The sequence below is a fragment of the Nematostella vectensis genome, chromosome 1, assembly GCF_932526225.1.
Source record: "Nematostella vectensis chromosome 1, jaNemVect1.1, whole genome shotgun sequence".
Taxonomy (NCBI): domain Eukaryota; kingdom Metazoa; phylum Cnidaria; class Anthozoa; order Actiniaria; family Edwardsiidae; genus Nematostella; species Nematostella vectensis.
Window position 1 is genome coordinate 19,508,312 of NC_064034.1, and position 16,858 is coordinate 19,525,169.

At 38.4% G+C, this 16,858-nt stretch overlaps 1 protein-coding gene across 6 annotated transcripts; it reads right to left on the reverse strand.

Moving 5' to 3' along the window:
* Window positions 1-673: 673 nt before the first annotated feature.
* Window positions 674-16,811, reverse strand: LOC5507654 (dopamine receptor 2). 6 transcript variants are annotated; one of them, XM_032376391.2, is made up of 2 exons: window positions 16,575-16,811; window positions 674-3,156 (listed from the first exon to the last, which is right to left on the reverse strand). In XM_032376391.2, exon 2 carries the CDS (start codon window positions 3,087-3,089, stop codon window positions 2,064-2,066), a length of 1,026 nt encoding a protein of 341 aa, XP_032232282.1. In that variant the 5' UTR covers window positions 3,090-3,156; window positions 16,575-16,811; the 3' UTR covers window positions 674-2,063. The 6 variants fall into 6 exon arrangements, with proteins under 6 accessions (XP_032232282.1, XP_048586771.1, XP_032232286.1 ...); XM_048730814.1 differs by lacking the exon at window positions 16,575-16,811 and adding an exon at window positions 15,098-15,436; XM_032376395.2 differs by lacking the exon at window positions 16,575-16,811 and adding an exon at window positions 11,222-11,580.
* Window positions 16,812-16,858: the final 47 nt, after the last annotated feature.

The following is a 16,858-nucleotide window of genomic DNA, read 5'->3' on the forward strand; positions in this document are numbered from 1 at the left end:
TTCAACAGATTTTTTTACAAATTGCATATGACAGAGTGTCAAATGTGCGTGAAATAACGTAGCACATTTGCGCTTAGTGATGTTGTTTTAGCAAGTCACAACGTAATGAGTGGTCAATAATAGCCTTAACCTTCTAAAAGTTAGAACAGAGAAACAAACAAACAAACAAAAAATAATTTTCGGTAGATTATTTTGAAAATATATCTTAACCCTTGTATAACATCCATAACTCTATACCCCTTCGTATTCAAATGCTGGTTTTGCTGGTTCCGCCGTTTCCTCTTTTTAGTAATGCCGCCCGAGCCGACATGAATATAATCTCAAACTCGCGATGTTCGACTAAAGTTTACCCCAAACAGCTAGTATTTAATAAAAACTTGTGTGATATATATTATTTTTTTGTAAGTTACTGCTTTGCGAATCCATTAAGGCGCGCGTAAAAGACAAGAAAGTATTCTTAATCTCAAGTGACTACAAGCCGCCATGAATTCAACTCGAGCCGACATGGTATAGGTATCATATAAAAAAAAGCATAGTATTGAAAGATTCCTTGATAAGAAATGACCAATGGCCGCCAAGGGGGGGGGGGGGGGTGGGGGGGCAACCATGCACACAGAATACTGGCTACATAAACGTCATTGGGCTATGGTTGATTAAAAAAGAATGGATCAAATTTGATTTAAAAGCAGTGCTTTATTTTGCATGCTGCATGAAGATCACCCCAAATAGTACTAAACTATAGAAAGCACACTATGTACACTACACACTATGCACTACACGTTCCATAGAGGGCTGAATATCGTATTATACATATTTACATCAATTCAGCTATGTTTATCTAGACTAGGGAAAGTTGGTGTACCATGAACTTAATCTTATATCTCATTATATTTTCACACATCTAATATAATGGTTAAAGGGGCAGTTGCACCGGTAGCGGTATTTTTCAAGAATGCTACCGTCGCCAATCCAGCCACAGAGAAAAACTACTGGACAATATCTAAAAGCTGTTTAATTGTCTTCTTGTGAGTAAATTCGGCGCGATGTAAACGGATTTCACATCAGATACATTTTCAGCCGTCTATTTCGCTCTCAAGAAATGACGATTCCGCGGTGTATTTCACTTTGAAACGAACGTGCATAAATTCAGCTATGTTTATCTAGACTAGGGAAAGTTGGTGTACCATGAACTTAATCTGGCCATCTCTACCATCTTTTATCTCAGTATATTTTCACACATCTAATATAATGGTTAAAGGGGCAGTCGCACCGGTAGCGGTATTTTTCAAGAATGCTACCGTCGCCAATCCAGCACAAAGAAAAACTACTGGACACTATCTAAAAGCTGTTTAATTGTCTTCTTGTGAGTAAATTCGGCGTGATGTAAACGGATTCCACATCAGATACATTTTCAGCCGTTTTCAGCCATTTTCGCTCTCAAGAAATGACGATTCCACGGTGTATTTCACTTTGAAACGAACGTGCGACCGCCCCTTTAAGGTGTACAAGCTAAATACTTATGCCACATGGCCACATAACATGCCGGACGTTGATCCCCCTTCAGCAACACTGTTATCTAAATTGATGGTGCATTTACCTATACTGTTTCACTAATGGAATGTTTGGTATTTGTGTGAAGCAAGGATTGATAAGTGTCTAAGGCTAAGCTCGATATGTTCTTGTACTTATTTGCTATGCATTCAGGTAAAGATAGCAAAGTGTCTTTACCAGGCATGAGGTGGCGCTCGATATGTTCTTGTACTTGTTTGTGCTAGGTGTTTTACCTGGCCAGAATTGTTAGGGTCTTCATAATGCTGAAGCTATCATGACATTGTACTTGTTTGCGCTTCTGTCAGACAATGATTATCATTCATCGGGCGTAAGGTTCACATGGCATTTTATTTGTTTGCGCTTGGTATGTTTTTCAGGCAAGAAACGTAAAGTTTCTTCACCAGGCGTAAGCCTTGCTTTGCATTCTCGTTAACTTGTTTGCGTTTGTCATATTTTCCAGGCAAAGAACGTAATTCAAGGAAATTAAAGTCATTTACCAGACGTAATTTTTTTTACATGGACGTTGACTTGGTTGCGCTAGACATGCCGTTGTATTTTCCCCCTGACGTCTTGCTGAATGAAGATACTGCCTTGCGTCTAGCTGCCTTTCCGCGAATCGCTTTGCGAAAATCCGTTTTTCCAAGAACATAGATGCATGGATTTAACAACGACGTTAGGAACCGCAAAAATGCGATGACATATCCGCCTACTCTGCTCACCTCAAACATCAACTCGTTGCCCAAGTTCTGCTGAAGTCGGAGTAAAAAGTACGGACACCAGCAAGCGATAAACACAGCAAACATCACAGCGAACGTGAGCGCTGCCTTCCATTCGCGCCCTGTCGTCTCCCTCGCTGACTGCCAGCCTGGGAAGTTCCTCCGCATCAGCTTGGTTTGACGCACCACCTCGTAGAATATGCGACTGTTGACGTACACCATGGCCAATAGAGGGATGCAGAAGAACACCGCGAGGTTGAAGAAGTCGTAGCGGAGTTCGTGCTGGATAAGACTCTCTGGTGGTTCGTCGTGCGTGTTTTCAAGGGCACTGGGGTTATTCCAGGCCAGCTGGATGAAGGCGGTGCTGGTGGAGATGATCCAAGTGCAGGCGATCACCCAGTAGCCGCGGTGCCTGGTCACGATGTTGTAGTATCGTAGCGAGTGCATGATAGCCATGTACCTGTCCGTGGTGATCGCGAGCAGGTGGAGCACCGTGGAGATGGACGTGAAGCGCAGCACGTTCTCCGCCACGATGCAGATGGTCAAGGTTTGCAGGATGTTACACGAGGTGAAGAGAGGGATGCTCACCAGACCCGTCAGCAGGTCAGACACCGCAAGGCTGCACAGAAGAAAGTTGGTTGTGGTGCGGAGTTGTTTCACTCTCACCACTAGTATCAACACAAGGCTGTTAAGTGCAATTATGAGGATTGCCACCACTATCGGTGGCACATCGACAGCAGCGTAAAAGCCTCCCATGTGGGATGTAGAGTTTTCGTCTTCATGTTCAAGCTCGTCCGACAATGTTCTGTTAACCTGTGCCATGGCTAATGTCGTGGTACGTTGTGAGTCTGTTCACCGATTACGTCTTATCGCAAAAGGCGGCCCCTTCCTGAAAGGTAACATAAAGCGCATCTTATATAAGAAAGCATTTGATTACGCATTGACACATGCTATATGGATATTGAAACTTTTCACTTTAAAATCCATTATCAAATTCACAAATATTTGTTCTGGTGAAGGAAATAGCTTCTGAGAATCGAGTTACATTTAAATTTGACGTGCAACTTGGCTAAAATAATAACGTGTGTGGGATCATCTTCCGCGGTGGTTAAAGAGCAGACCAAATAATATCCATAACAAAACGAGCCCTAAAGGTATACGCGGGAGGTAACTCTTTTTTACAAGAGCATTTTCCCTATTAAATCTAACCGCGTTAGATTTAATAGTTTTTTTTTTATAATTGAGCAGGCGGCGCGGACCCCCCCCCCCCCCCCCCGAATTCGCTCGCTCAGGTTATCAAAGCCGACGGAAAATTGCTTTTTTAGATTGAAGTCTGGAACCATCGCTCATTCTCTGATTGCAACGTATTAAACAGAAAAAAAGCAAATAAATGTTTTATTAATTTCCCTAATAGCTTTGTAAACTATATGAAAACAAGTAGCGATGATAATCTTTCTGATTAGATATCTTATTTATGTATTTATTGTAGGTAACCATGTCAAAGTTACCCTCATTGGAAACTTGACGAGCATACTTTTTTTATTTTTGAATATTCTAATATAATATTTCCCTTTATATTTGTATTAAACTTCCTGGTTTTATTTCGGAAACCGTTTTATATGTATTATCATTTGTAAAAGTAAAAAGATCAAAATGTGAAAATTCGAGAATCGATGCAATACCATCTTGATAAATCAAGAAAACCGTCGACACACCCATCTTCTGTTTTTTTTATTATTATGGACGAATATCTAAACAGCTCAAATGAACAAGCAGTCTGCTTGATATGTTTTCTAAAATGTGATACTGCTTTTCCTAAGTTTTTTTTCTAGGCGTCTTAAAGCTGTTTTTTTACTTATGTGATTTGAAATTTTATATTTTTCCTCGAATCGTCGAAAATTCGGTAACTTTGAGTTCTTTAGCATCAATAAAGAAAGTATTTTTTTTGAAAACGTTATCATTCTCGTACTTAAAAGGTATGATTTTCTAGAATCTCCGAAATGCCCGGAAATACATTTCTTAAAGTAGAGGACGCGAGATTCAATAAACACAGGTGGAATTGTTTTTGAAACTTAGAAATTTGCAAGGGAATAACTTTGGCAGAAATTTTCCATTAGGAATTCACAGCAAAATCGGTCAAATATCATTGTACTATAAATCAACTTACTTTCGTCGCTTCCTCCCCTTGTTTAGTTTTTGTCTCCTGCCTTCTTTCGGCCTTTCTTTTTTAAAACGCCACGGAAATGCTCGATAACAACAAAATTGCCGATAAAGAAAACAGCGCTTTTGTGAAACTGAATAAGGGTACTTACCCAATTTATGGGAGACACATTTAAACCTTTATAGTAAGTTCCTTAGGATTCGTTTTGCCTGCGTGCATTCATAACTTTTGGATACCGGATTAACTTTAGCTTGTTGCCCGAGGGTGATATCAATGTGGCAGTGTATTTTTGACAAGCGCCGAGGAAATAGTGACCAAAGAAAGTTATTGATTCAATAAAAACTCATAACAGCTTCTTTTTCATTGTGTTCAGTACAGGATTATCCAATATTATTTCCGTTAAAAGTTGGCATCCATAATCGGTTTTCGTGTCAGCGATAACAATGCTGGTTCCATAGTGTACAATATAAAATGCGTCAATATGCAAACGTTCCAGCAATTTTTATCTTTTGACTAAGATGTTAAGGTGTATTGAATGGTGATACTAATATGCCAAATCCCATGGGGGTATTGATTGTAAACCTGAAGTTAGTGCCTTTAAAGCCTAGACGTCATGTGACGTCATAGAACTTAAATTAAGCTGTCTCCTAAGGGCTCATGTAAAAAAAGATAATATAGGGTGTATTGTTGCTCTCATCCGAAGGATCCTGTTTATTATTCTGTGTACGAGCTAACTCTTATTACAAGGCACGTAGAAATTATCGAAATTAAAGACAGCACTGTCACTATAGGATTTGATTGACGTGGCTTAACGACACTATCGCATTAGCGTCACGACACGATAACGGTAGCGTCATGTCATGGTTACCGCAGAATCACGACACAATCACAATAGCATCACGACACGATCACGATAGCATCACGGCACGATCTCGATAGCACCACGACACGATCTCGATAGCATCACGACACGATCACGGTTGCGAAACATACGATCACGATTGCGTCACGATACAACACGATCACGACAACGACATGGCACGGTCACGCTAGCGTGATGACACAATGATGGTAACGACACGGTCACGGTAGCGTTGCGACCCGATCACGGTAGTGTCACACACAAACATGGTAACATTCCGACACGAACACGGTAGCGTTCCGACACGAAACGATCACGGTAGCGACTTAACACAACACGATAGCAATATGGCACGGCCACGGTAGCGTCACGATACAATCACGATATAATATGTAGCGTCACGACACGATCACGGTGACGGTGACGTCAAGATCAAGGTAGCATCACGACATGATCCCGATAAACGTCATGATCACGATAACGACACGATCACGTTAGCGTTACGAAGCCGATATCTATACAGGAGACTTCCGACTCTCCGAGTCGAACCTCCAATGAAATCTAAACTAATCAGGTCACAACCGAAAGGTGCCATATTTTTTTACAGTAGAACTATCTATTGGAATACGATCTGATTTCCCACTTGATAAATCCTACTACCGTCTGTCTTGCCACATGGTTATAGTGCGCTAGGCCTGGCTGCTAAGACCCGTTACCATAATTGGAAGAAGTGTAAGTATTAAAGGCTTGATAAATCGACCGTGTATTAAAAGTTTAATGATTTTAATGGACCGTAGATGAAGGGGTCTGTGCGATAAAACGGTTAAATCGGCGTCTGCTTGTCCCTCACACTGGAATTGCTGTGAGCTGAATTTATGGTTTTAAGTCGATTATACGTCTATGAATAAATGATACTGATATGATATTATTTTTATGTGGAAAGTGAAAACGTTCTTATCTAGTTGGCGCCATCCAGAGTCCCTGACACAGATTAACAGCAAAGTCACCTGGCTCACTAACTGATCTTTTATATTCATTTCATTAGCTAGCATATTCTTTTTTATCATTTGACGGTCTAATCGTGGTAGAGCCGCGTATTGAGTTATTGCCAGTCCGTTATCGTATTAGTATGCGCTCCCCACTCATGTTCTTCCCACCTTCTACTTTTTGGTTTTTAGGCTAAGATGTAACAACGATGGTGGTAATCGAATTAATGGGAGAAAATTCTACGAAAAGAGAAATAAAACAGCATTGCTGGGGCAAAAAGCCCCGCGGGACTCCCATAAAACCAGACGTGGGTGATGGTCAAATCAATTTAAACCCTAAGGGATTGTACTTTGGGTGTGGTCAACAGTAATTCGTACCACCCTGAGTGTCGCCGACAAATTTCTAACCCTAAGAGACTGGAAACACATTTTTAGTTTTCTAGAATTTTGTTGCGGTCCTTAAGACTCGCCATCGAGCACATTCATATTATGACGACTTTTAAGTCCAATTGTTATTTGATAGGATGATTAGGGTGAGCTATTAGTGCGAAATAACCATTGAACGCCCCCCTAAGGGATAGCAGTTGGTAAGAAATTCATACCCCAAAAGATAGGAAGATCACCCACGTCTACTTTTATGAGGAGTCCCTCCTGGGGGCAAAAAGGAAATAGAAAAGAATTGTCTTATAAAATTTCAAAATGAAGTTTTAAAATTTTAAATACAGATTAAACCGTAAGCAACAGGAATTTTGCTTATGGAAAGGTGATCTTCTACCCATGCTTTTGATTTCACATAAACAGTACACACTTGCAAATTAGGTGTACGGTTTGTGTTCTTAGGACTGAGAACTTAAATAGCACAAAAATATGTCTATAGGGTTCTGGTATAGGCTGACAACACATAGAATGCAGAAAGCTAAGTAAAACCCCTTAGATATGCATTCCTTTAACGTGTTTTTACTTTTCAATGGAGTCCATGTCGTTATATCTAAAAGAAACTTGTATCGTTAATGTAACTTACTGTTACCGGGACTGAAAGAACCATGGCTGTAGGAAAATAATATATATATATATATATATATATATATATATATATATATATAAAATGATGGTTGTAGGCTTTCATAGAAAGTGCTCAATACTCGAAAGTAGAGCGGTGTATAGTGTTGGTTTGAGAAAAACACAAACTACATAGGTTTCCCTACAGGTCTGTTTCGTGGTTGCCCACTCAAATCCCCTGATGAGTGGGCAACCACGAAACAGACCTGTAGGGAAACCTATGTAGTTTGTATTTTTCTCAAACCAACACTATATATATATATATCCATTTTTTACGGATTCCACCGTAGTAAGAAGACCAAACGAAAGCATTTCGAGAAATATTGTGATATCGAATAAAATCCTCCTATTTCATCATTGGGACATGGTAGTTGAAACCCCATTACTTTCAATAAGCTGTGGATTTGGAAGCTTGCCTTATCGATTTTGCCAACAAAGAGTGTCTCATCTCTTTCCTTCTATCCGAATATAGGCGTAGCGGGGAAACGAGCCGGCACGATCTCGCTTCAAATGAAAACAATCTGGCACTCGTACTTTATGTCTCGAGCGATAATAGGGACCGCCCAAATTGGTGAGGTCATACTCAAAGTTCTAGACCTAATAATGCCAAACTCCAGAGTGTTTTCGCTCATCGAGATTGAGTATAGGCGCACCGATGACATCTGAGCACCTGAGCGTCGTACTTAGCAATCATTCACAAATATCAACTTTCAACTCTCACTTTCAGACAAATTATGGCATGCTGACAATTCATTCTAAATAAGATTAGAGGCCGCCTTTAACATAAATAAGATATGGGTTGTTAAGCAACAACGAATTGCAAAACAACGAAGAAATATTCATATTCATGTAAGTTGTAATGATTTTGCGGCTGAAAAAAATATGTTCTTGGTTGCATTTGGTGAAACTTGAAACATAAGCTGTCTCCTTCGTATAGAAAATTTAAGTAAAATGCTTAATTCATTCTTCTCCCTGTCTGTAGATGCTGAGGAAACGCTTAAGGGAAAAAGGGAAGACAGTCCCTGATTTATTTATGTTTGATATAACATAACCAATTTATCTAACTTGGTGAAATCGGAAAATTATAATTTAGCGTTCAGTATCTCATCCGTGTAGATACGGTGATTGTAGTGGTCTTGTTTTTACCTACATGAACAATATTTCAACCAACCCCTTTCTTTTTATTCTATGTTAATAGATCTTCAAATATTGCTTTGTTTCCGTCTTTTCATTTTTTCGGTGCTTGCGGAAGTCCTAGTTTACTCAGAGCGTTTGAGCTATTCTCAAATAATTCATTTTTGGTTGGATTATCCAAAAAGCAACTAAGATTAAATTAGGAAAAGCCTTATCTATTAAGTTGGTTTGCTTTAGTCTTTTTTGCCATTTGTTAACCGAAATGGCAGAACTTAGAATAGAAAAATTGATTTTGTTTAAATTAAAGACAAGTTTTTTCCTTTTAAAATCATTAAATTTCAATTTTTTAATTGCTTTGTTATCATTTACTCAATATTTTTTTTTCATTTTCCGGGCGTAAATGCATTTGGATTTTTTTCCGTGTATTTTTTTGGTCTTTGAAATATAAATTCGGAGAGCGAGGCTCGTTTGGCAATGCCGTCAGTCCCAAGAGAGCTTTAGCTATTTTGGAGCCTAATAAAATCATAACCGCTTTTAAAAAAAAATCATTTCACTGAAAAATATTGACAAGGAAGTTAAGAACAGCAGACCATAATATCAAATTAAAATTATTTTCCGTGAGCTTTCTAAAAACCCTAGTGAGGTCCGCACAATATAAATTCTTCTTATACTGCTGTAGAAGCCTAAGAATTCTTACAGAGAGCAGACTGTCTTAAAACGTAATTTCTTACCTATTTATTTTGTATTCCGGCTTGTGTTTGCGCTGATCTTCCTCTGCACACGAATTCCCGCGCTATATGACACCAATTTAAGCACGTGATAGGATATGGTTATTATAGCACCTCTGAATTTAGTAACTCTTCAAAAAGAGTTTAATTATTTCAGGACGATGATAATTATGTTTAACCCACTGGAGTGGCGTAAAAGTTTTCTAAAGCAAGAAAATGTATCCATCCGAAACCTGCTAATATTATCGACTACTTAAATGAGTTAAGATTCTAAAAATACTATTGATCGATGAATAAGAAGGCAATTTTCTTAGATCTGCATGGGAGCAGTTAACGATCGAATGCTCTATCGCATCGCGACAAAGATAATCCGTTTGTCGCTTCGTTGGAAATTTTATAACCGAAATTTGTCCCGAGGGAAAAATTGTGTGAGTGTTTCATACTTTTGAGCTGTCATTAAAGCAATATCGCGGAATCGTTAATTTGCTCTTTTACTTTGATTTTTTTTTCGCTAGGATATTTGCGCATGCGCACGGCTGCGTGTGTTGGCGGCCGATATAGGCTTGCTGTTGATGCATTTCTGAATTGGTAAGCAATCTACTTTCACTTTGCTAAAACACCGACTGTAAGTGTTTTCAAGACGCTCATAATTAAATAATTGAAATTTTAGAAAGAAGTGGTGGTATGCTATGATAGAACGCGAAGGTACTTCATAAAATGGAGATAAACCATGTTTTCACTCGGACTTCACTTATTTTTTTCAAACAATGAGAGAAAAAAAAAACAGTCTTCAAAGATACAATATATTTCATTTGTTTTTAGAAAATGGCTTTTCCGAGCCATCGAATATCGCTTTCTTGGGGAGTATTTTTCAAGGGTTAGAAGTTTGCCTAAGATTCTCAAGGGGTGAATTGTTTTAGCGTACTTAACCCAGTGTCAGGCCTTTTTATCGTTCCCTATAAAGTATATACCGGAAAGCGTAGTAGTTTTATTTTTCCTCTCCGACTTTTGAAAAATATAATCGCCTGATACTCGGGCTATAGCGTACTTCTCTCGTGCCATCTGCAGAGAGATCTGACCTGGCTCCTCCACGAGCGAAGAGCTTTAGCAGAGAGAGGAGGTCTGGGGCGAATGATCACTATGACTGTTTGTTTTTATGTTTGTCAATCAATGGATAAGATACGAAAAACACCCGAAGATGTATTTTAGCCAATCAGAGGGCAGGATTTTACTGAAGTTTTTCAGCTACTTCTGCGCATGCGTTGCCGCAAGGTACCGTAGTTCTTACACGAACCATTACTTAAAAAGATAAGAATAATGTTTAAATAAGAAGAGCAGCACTTCCAGATTCATTTTGTTATTATTACATGATTTATTACATGCGTTACGGACTTTCAAGTGATATTACTGCACACTTAATGTAGCTAAATTATTATCTTGTGTGGAATAGGGATGTGTAAAGAACAACCATGTAGTTACATTACGATGGGGGTATTTTTAATCGTCTTTTAAAAACCTTGTTTTAAGTTTACTGTTATTTCATCGCTATGGGATTCAGTTCATATGTACTAAATTGTACAGTCTCTCTTTCTAACATTTTCTGACGATATGAGCATGGCTGAATTGAAATAACGCGAAAGGAAGTTGATGAGCGTCGGTGGAAATTATATATTTTTATATATATAGGACAAGGGGATTTGCAAGACGCAACTTTTAACCTAAAACGATTTAAGACAAATCTTGATTTGTTTTTTAGTGTAACATTTTGACCTTGAAACTTAACTTCCCAAGGTAGATAATTATTGTATTAGTTTTTGTGTATAAATGTTAACATGTTTTTGAAACTTTGTGGGATATTGTACCTTAAACTGAACGGATCTCTAGAACAGCGATTCAAATACTGAGACTATTCTAAAGAATAAACGGGACGAGGAGAAGCTTTATCTTTTTAGTTTTCTAATTTTGATTAACCATCTTTGCCTGGAAGAAAGATTATAGGTGAGTTCCATCGACAAGGATCATACCTTCACAGGTGGATTCACTCGGTTTGGTGGCTTGAAGGGCACAAACCGGATTTGAAAATAATAGCTTGGGTTTTATCCTGTATTAAGGCGGATGTAGCGGTTCACTTGATATGATATTTGCCCGTCATTTTCACTATCAAATAGAAATGAGGAAATGAATAAAGCAAACTTGATTGTACAAGTTTAGACATTAGCCGAGCGATCATACAGCTTGTGGATTCCTTTTCGTTTAAACCTCAGAGTGAGCATTTTCAGATAATAGTCATAATAATATATAGTCGAGAAATGCAGGCGTTTACACAATTTATGAATTAAAAGCGGATAGTTTTTTGTTTCGGATGTCTGTCCAAATTGAGCCTTTTAGCGCAAAAGATGTTAATTAAAGATATCAGGTATCTTCTACTCGTAAACAAATTTAGCCGAAGTCTTCCCCTTAATATAGAAAATAGGCTTTAAAATAAAACCTCTTAAATATTATCTCTTTTAAGAGACAGAAAGCTTGTTAAGAAGAATAAAATAAATGTATTTTTCTTGTATTCGTTGAGATTGAAGCTAAATGAATAAATAATGCGAAGTAATGGGAAAAGGGAAGGCATGGTACGTGCGTGGTAAAAAAAGATTAAACAGCTATCTCCAATCGCGATAGCCGCTTACCTTCTGTTTAACATTTCCATCAAAGATACATACCAGCCCGCAAACAGCGCGAACTAAACGGTGACGGGGAAGGACGACTTTGATATAACAACACCTTGATGACAAGCTTTTTGTTCGGATTCCCTTAGAGCTGCTGAGTGCTATAGTCAATTAAGAGGCAATTAATTTGGTGTTGGCTGTGTTTTAAACGCACGATGGGGCTTAGAAAGCATTTGGGTGTATTCAGGTAACGAGACGTTCTACATTCTTACTAAAATTGGAATTAAGAGCAGAAAGCAATTTCGCCATTCTATGCAAGATTCCGCTCAATTCGTAAATTCCGATCTCGAGATTTCCCTCTTGATTTACGGCGGTTTTTAAATAAGGTTGCATTCAGGGAATTCTTGGACCTGCAGGGCTTCATGGGTGATTAATGAATGAATAAATGAATTTATGAGTAAATAAATAAAAAATGATATGAAAAAGATTAATTGGCACAAGTAAGTAAGCGTGTCTGAATATAAGTAAGCGAAAATGAAAACAAATGCAGGCTAAAAGAACTGTAGCACCTTTCTGTCTGTAAACGTTTATAGTTCTTAGAACTGAGGATTTTTTTCAACGTTACCCATAAATCAGTGCGGGTTACGAATGTGTAACCTTATTTGAAACAATTGTATTACTAGCCAAACGGGTATTGGCAATACTAGCCAATTACATTTACTCAACGGAGCATGCGCACTAGCTAATACAGAAATACAATCTCACGCATGTATTTTAAAGAAGGTCGCACGAGACCATACGTTTACGGAGGTTTGAATTTGAGATAAAAAGGGGATAGTGAGAAAGTAGCATTTGTGTACGTTTAGCCGCAAGTCGTCTGTACTTATCTCACTTACCGGTTTTATCCCATTTGTTCATTCGGACGATGTACTTTTCTGTACTTTAGTGTGACCGCACACTGAATATTTTTCCTTTATTTTCCGAAACGGAGGACACTCAACCAACAAGCAATCAGATCATCCTAACGTTCAACCCAACTAATTTTTATAATCAAAATATTTGTCTTCCTGCCCATGTTTCACGCATTAAAAAAAGATATCTTTCTGCACGTTTCACCCAACACGTTGTAAAACCAAAAGAACATAATCATCCATTATTGTCCCAAACGGAGGAAACTCAACCGACAAACAATCAGATCTTCCTCACGTTTCACCAAATTCAATTCTGAAAAACCAAAACGCCAAGGGGCTAACCGGTTTCCATTCTCACCGGAGCTGTCCTAATTTCTGAGACACTGTTCACTTTGCAGATTCATTACAATTAAGTGATTAAGTAAAAGAGAAAATCCTTTTCATAAGTTGTTGGCTATTAAGCTACACAAGACACATATCATGTAAAAAAAAGCCCTTATATTTTCTAGCTTCAAATACACTGTTGTAAATTCCAAACACTGGGAGGGATTACCGGGCCCCAGATCCGCTATTTGGTGTTGTTGATAGTGGAAATATCTATTTGGTCATTAAGCAAGATATTTAGCAATAGCAATCTCTCTGTGTTTATGGCAATTGAAGGGAGGTCATTAGCTCGGATGTCATTCCCAGCTTAACACGCTATTTCATTGAAGAAGCTCATTTGAACATCGACATACATTATTATTATTATTAACGAAACATGAAACCTTCGAAGCAGACATGAGTATATCAAGATGGTGTGCGGTTGTTTTTCAGGGGGTTGAAATGGGAGGATTATTATATAGCCTTCTTGTTATTAACTGCCGAATCTAGAGATACCAATCATTCATGCGCTAACCAACTATTTTTCACGGACGGCCACTAACTGAATCAGCCTTTGTGCACACCATTAAGTTCTGCAAGTATTGGTTCCTAAGAGTCCCCGCGAGTACTGTTCCCATAAGTCCCAGCGAGCACTGTTCCCATGAGTCCCCACGAGTATGGTTCTCATGAGTCCCCGTGACTACTGTTCCCTTGAATCCTCGCGAGTCACTGTACCCATGGACCGCTATTACTCCTCTAGAATGTCGTATTGTGTCGTGCTCAAATGGTATCAAATAAATGAATTAGAATGGCTCAAGAAAGGTTAGGGCGAGGAACTAGACCTCGCGAAAGACGTCGGGAGAGACCTAAATTTAATGTCATGGCACATAAAAGTCAGTTGTTCTCCAAACCACGTCGTAAAAAATGTTTTACGGTCTAGCTAGGGAGGACCTGTTTGCTCTGTAAGCCCTATCGTTGTCATCAGCTAAGGTTGAAACAAGGTCTAAGGCCCATTTGTAACTGTTAAAGCGAGTTAATTTTACTGAAAACACTTGAAAAATATCGAGGTGACTTAAATGAGTGGCGTGCCGTGAATTACCTATTGGGTTTGCAATGAGTTCAGGCGGCTATTCTAACGGCGAAGTCGCTTGTCGAGGTTTTACGTTTTTCTCGACAGTAACAATAATGATTTTATTTCTTAGAATTCTTCCTTGCGTTAAACGAATCCCGGGTTTGGCATTTTAGAGAATTATTTCAAGAGGGAACGACCTATGTTGTCGTGGTAAGATTCGATTACTGAGTTCTTAAAAAGACTTATCTCTTTTTAGAAGAGTTCGCGCTTACAAGGGGAATTCATTTTTTGATTGTGCAGAAAATTTCAGCTACCGGATTAAGTTTAAAACGATTACCGTAAAAGTTTACCTATAGACCGTTTTCGCGGTGTTGCGCGCAGACTGGCGGGCCCCAGCTGATCTAAAATGGCGTAGGAAGTGGAGTTTGCAGATGAAGCTATAGATAATGCTGCCAAAAGTGCTACTTTCGCGGAGTTATGGAGTCACATTCCCTTTCGTCCGCATTTTTGTGGCATTTTGGACGCGCTTAACATCAAAACGGTCCATGGGGAGACAAAACACACGAGTAAAAAAAAAGAATATACAATATTTTTATGATTCTAGGAGTCTAAGTTTCTTTTCAATTATACGCTTATGGCTTGACAAGTTCAAACGATCTTCAGGATTTATTGGCCTCTTTCAAAGCTAAAACTTAGCAATACGCTCTGCCAAAATTAGAGAAATCGGAGACCGTTTTGAGGCCAAAAATGTTCGGCAAAAAGTTGTCGACGCAAGTTAATGACTGCGATCCACATTACAGTAAAAAAAGGTCCTTTTTAGTTCCTTTTGTTTTGGCAAATATAGCAGCTGGCGAAGACAATTTCAATGTTCAGTCCCTGTTAAGAATAGTTACTTACGTGAAATGTTCTCAGTCACACGCCGCTGGTTTACCAAAGTTAGTAACAGTTCGCAACGGCGGAGTTACTCAAGAGTTTTAATCGAACGCCCGCTGTTGCGCTAGTCGTTTAAAAATTATGGCTTGGTTTCTAATGCATCCAAGGTGTAGCGAAAGAAATAAAACCGTAAATTAAGCGATATCCCGTTGAGTAAGCGTTGTTACAGTGTTTTTAAATGGGAGAAAAGCGACGACGACAGGGAAGTGGTTTAAATTTCGCCCTGAACAATAGCTCTTTTCAAAAGTTTGTTTCAATATAACGACCACTAGAGTACAGGACATAGACAAAGTAATTGACATATCTAAACGAATGTATTATGAATAGTGGTGTAAATTAAAACTTTAAAAGGTGCTGTAACGCGATGTATATTGGATCTATTCCTTTCCGTTGAAAACAAAAGACAAAATAGTCTAAAACCGCATTGTTTCGGTTATAAAGCAAATGAAAATAATAACAAACAGCCACAAAAGCCATTATACGAATAATGGAATACTATTTCTTTTATCTTTCACCATCTGTCAACTTGGTGAGCCTAGCCTTTGATTTTATTTTTTGTCTCAAAATTGTACTATAAAGTACAAAGATTTAAGATGTGTTTGGAAACAGTTTGAATATAGAAACAATATAGCAATATTCATTTGAAATAACATACATGTTAGGAAAGGTGATTTAAGATCTGTTTTTGATAAATTTTATTTCTGGCTGCAGGTGGGGTGTGGGAGTTTGCAGGGGCGGTTCTAGGGGGGGGGGGGGGGCGCCCCCCTATTTTCAGACATGCGGCTTAAAAATAACAAGAATTATAAGGAAATATACGGAAGAACAATAAGTCCGCCCCCCTCCCTTTCTTGAAACTTTTGCTCCGGCCCCCCCCATTTTTTAAACTTCTGGATCCGCCCCTGGCTTGTACCCCCTTCATGCGGTACCTTGGCTGAAGGCGGACCCTATTGTGTTCATCTCTTATACTCATTATTTCTTTTTTATATTGTCATATATTAATTGTGGTAGCAGCCCATGAGTTAAAAAACGCTGATATGTTAGGCTAACACTAAAAAATGATAGTAAAAATCTGATAAAGAATGATGAATGAAATTAAGCAATGAGCTTGAATGTTTACTTTCTATTTGGCAATTGAAACAAAAATAAAATAATAAAAGAAATAGAAAAAAGGGCTTTTATACTTATAAACTGTTTCTTGCCAATTAGCAAATTAAGAGTTTTACCAAAACTAGAAATTAACGTTTCTATAAAGAAATTAGTATAAACGTAAAATACGAAATGTTTAACAGTCGATCTTGATAGCTTTATATCAGAAGATCTTTTCCATATGCGTTATTGCAATATCAAAAAGGGGAGCGAAAAATGAAACTTTGCAGTACAACGTTTAAGGGTACAGTTTTGGTAAGAGATGATGTGATTGTTTCATATGGATGTTACCTACCTTTATATAATCTGCTCCAATAAAGCTTATTTTTTGCTTTTCTTCTTCTATAAGGTCGACTTGTCGCATAGATCGTGTGCAGCGCGAATCTGCGCAAAGCCTGTGCTTGTCCCAAAGCAAATAATGTGGCCCTTTGACAATCTGTTGAGCTAACCGTATTCGTTTTATGACAGAGCACACAATGTGCCGGATATCGACTGTTTGCGCTACCTACAGTGTCAGCGGATCGATGGTGTAACTCTAATCAGATTGGCTTAACATGCAAATGAAGCATTTTTCGCTTT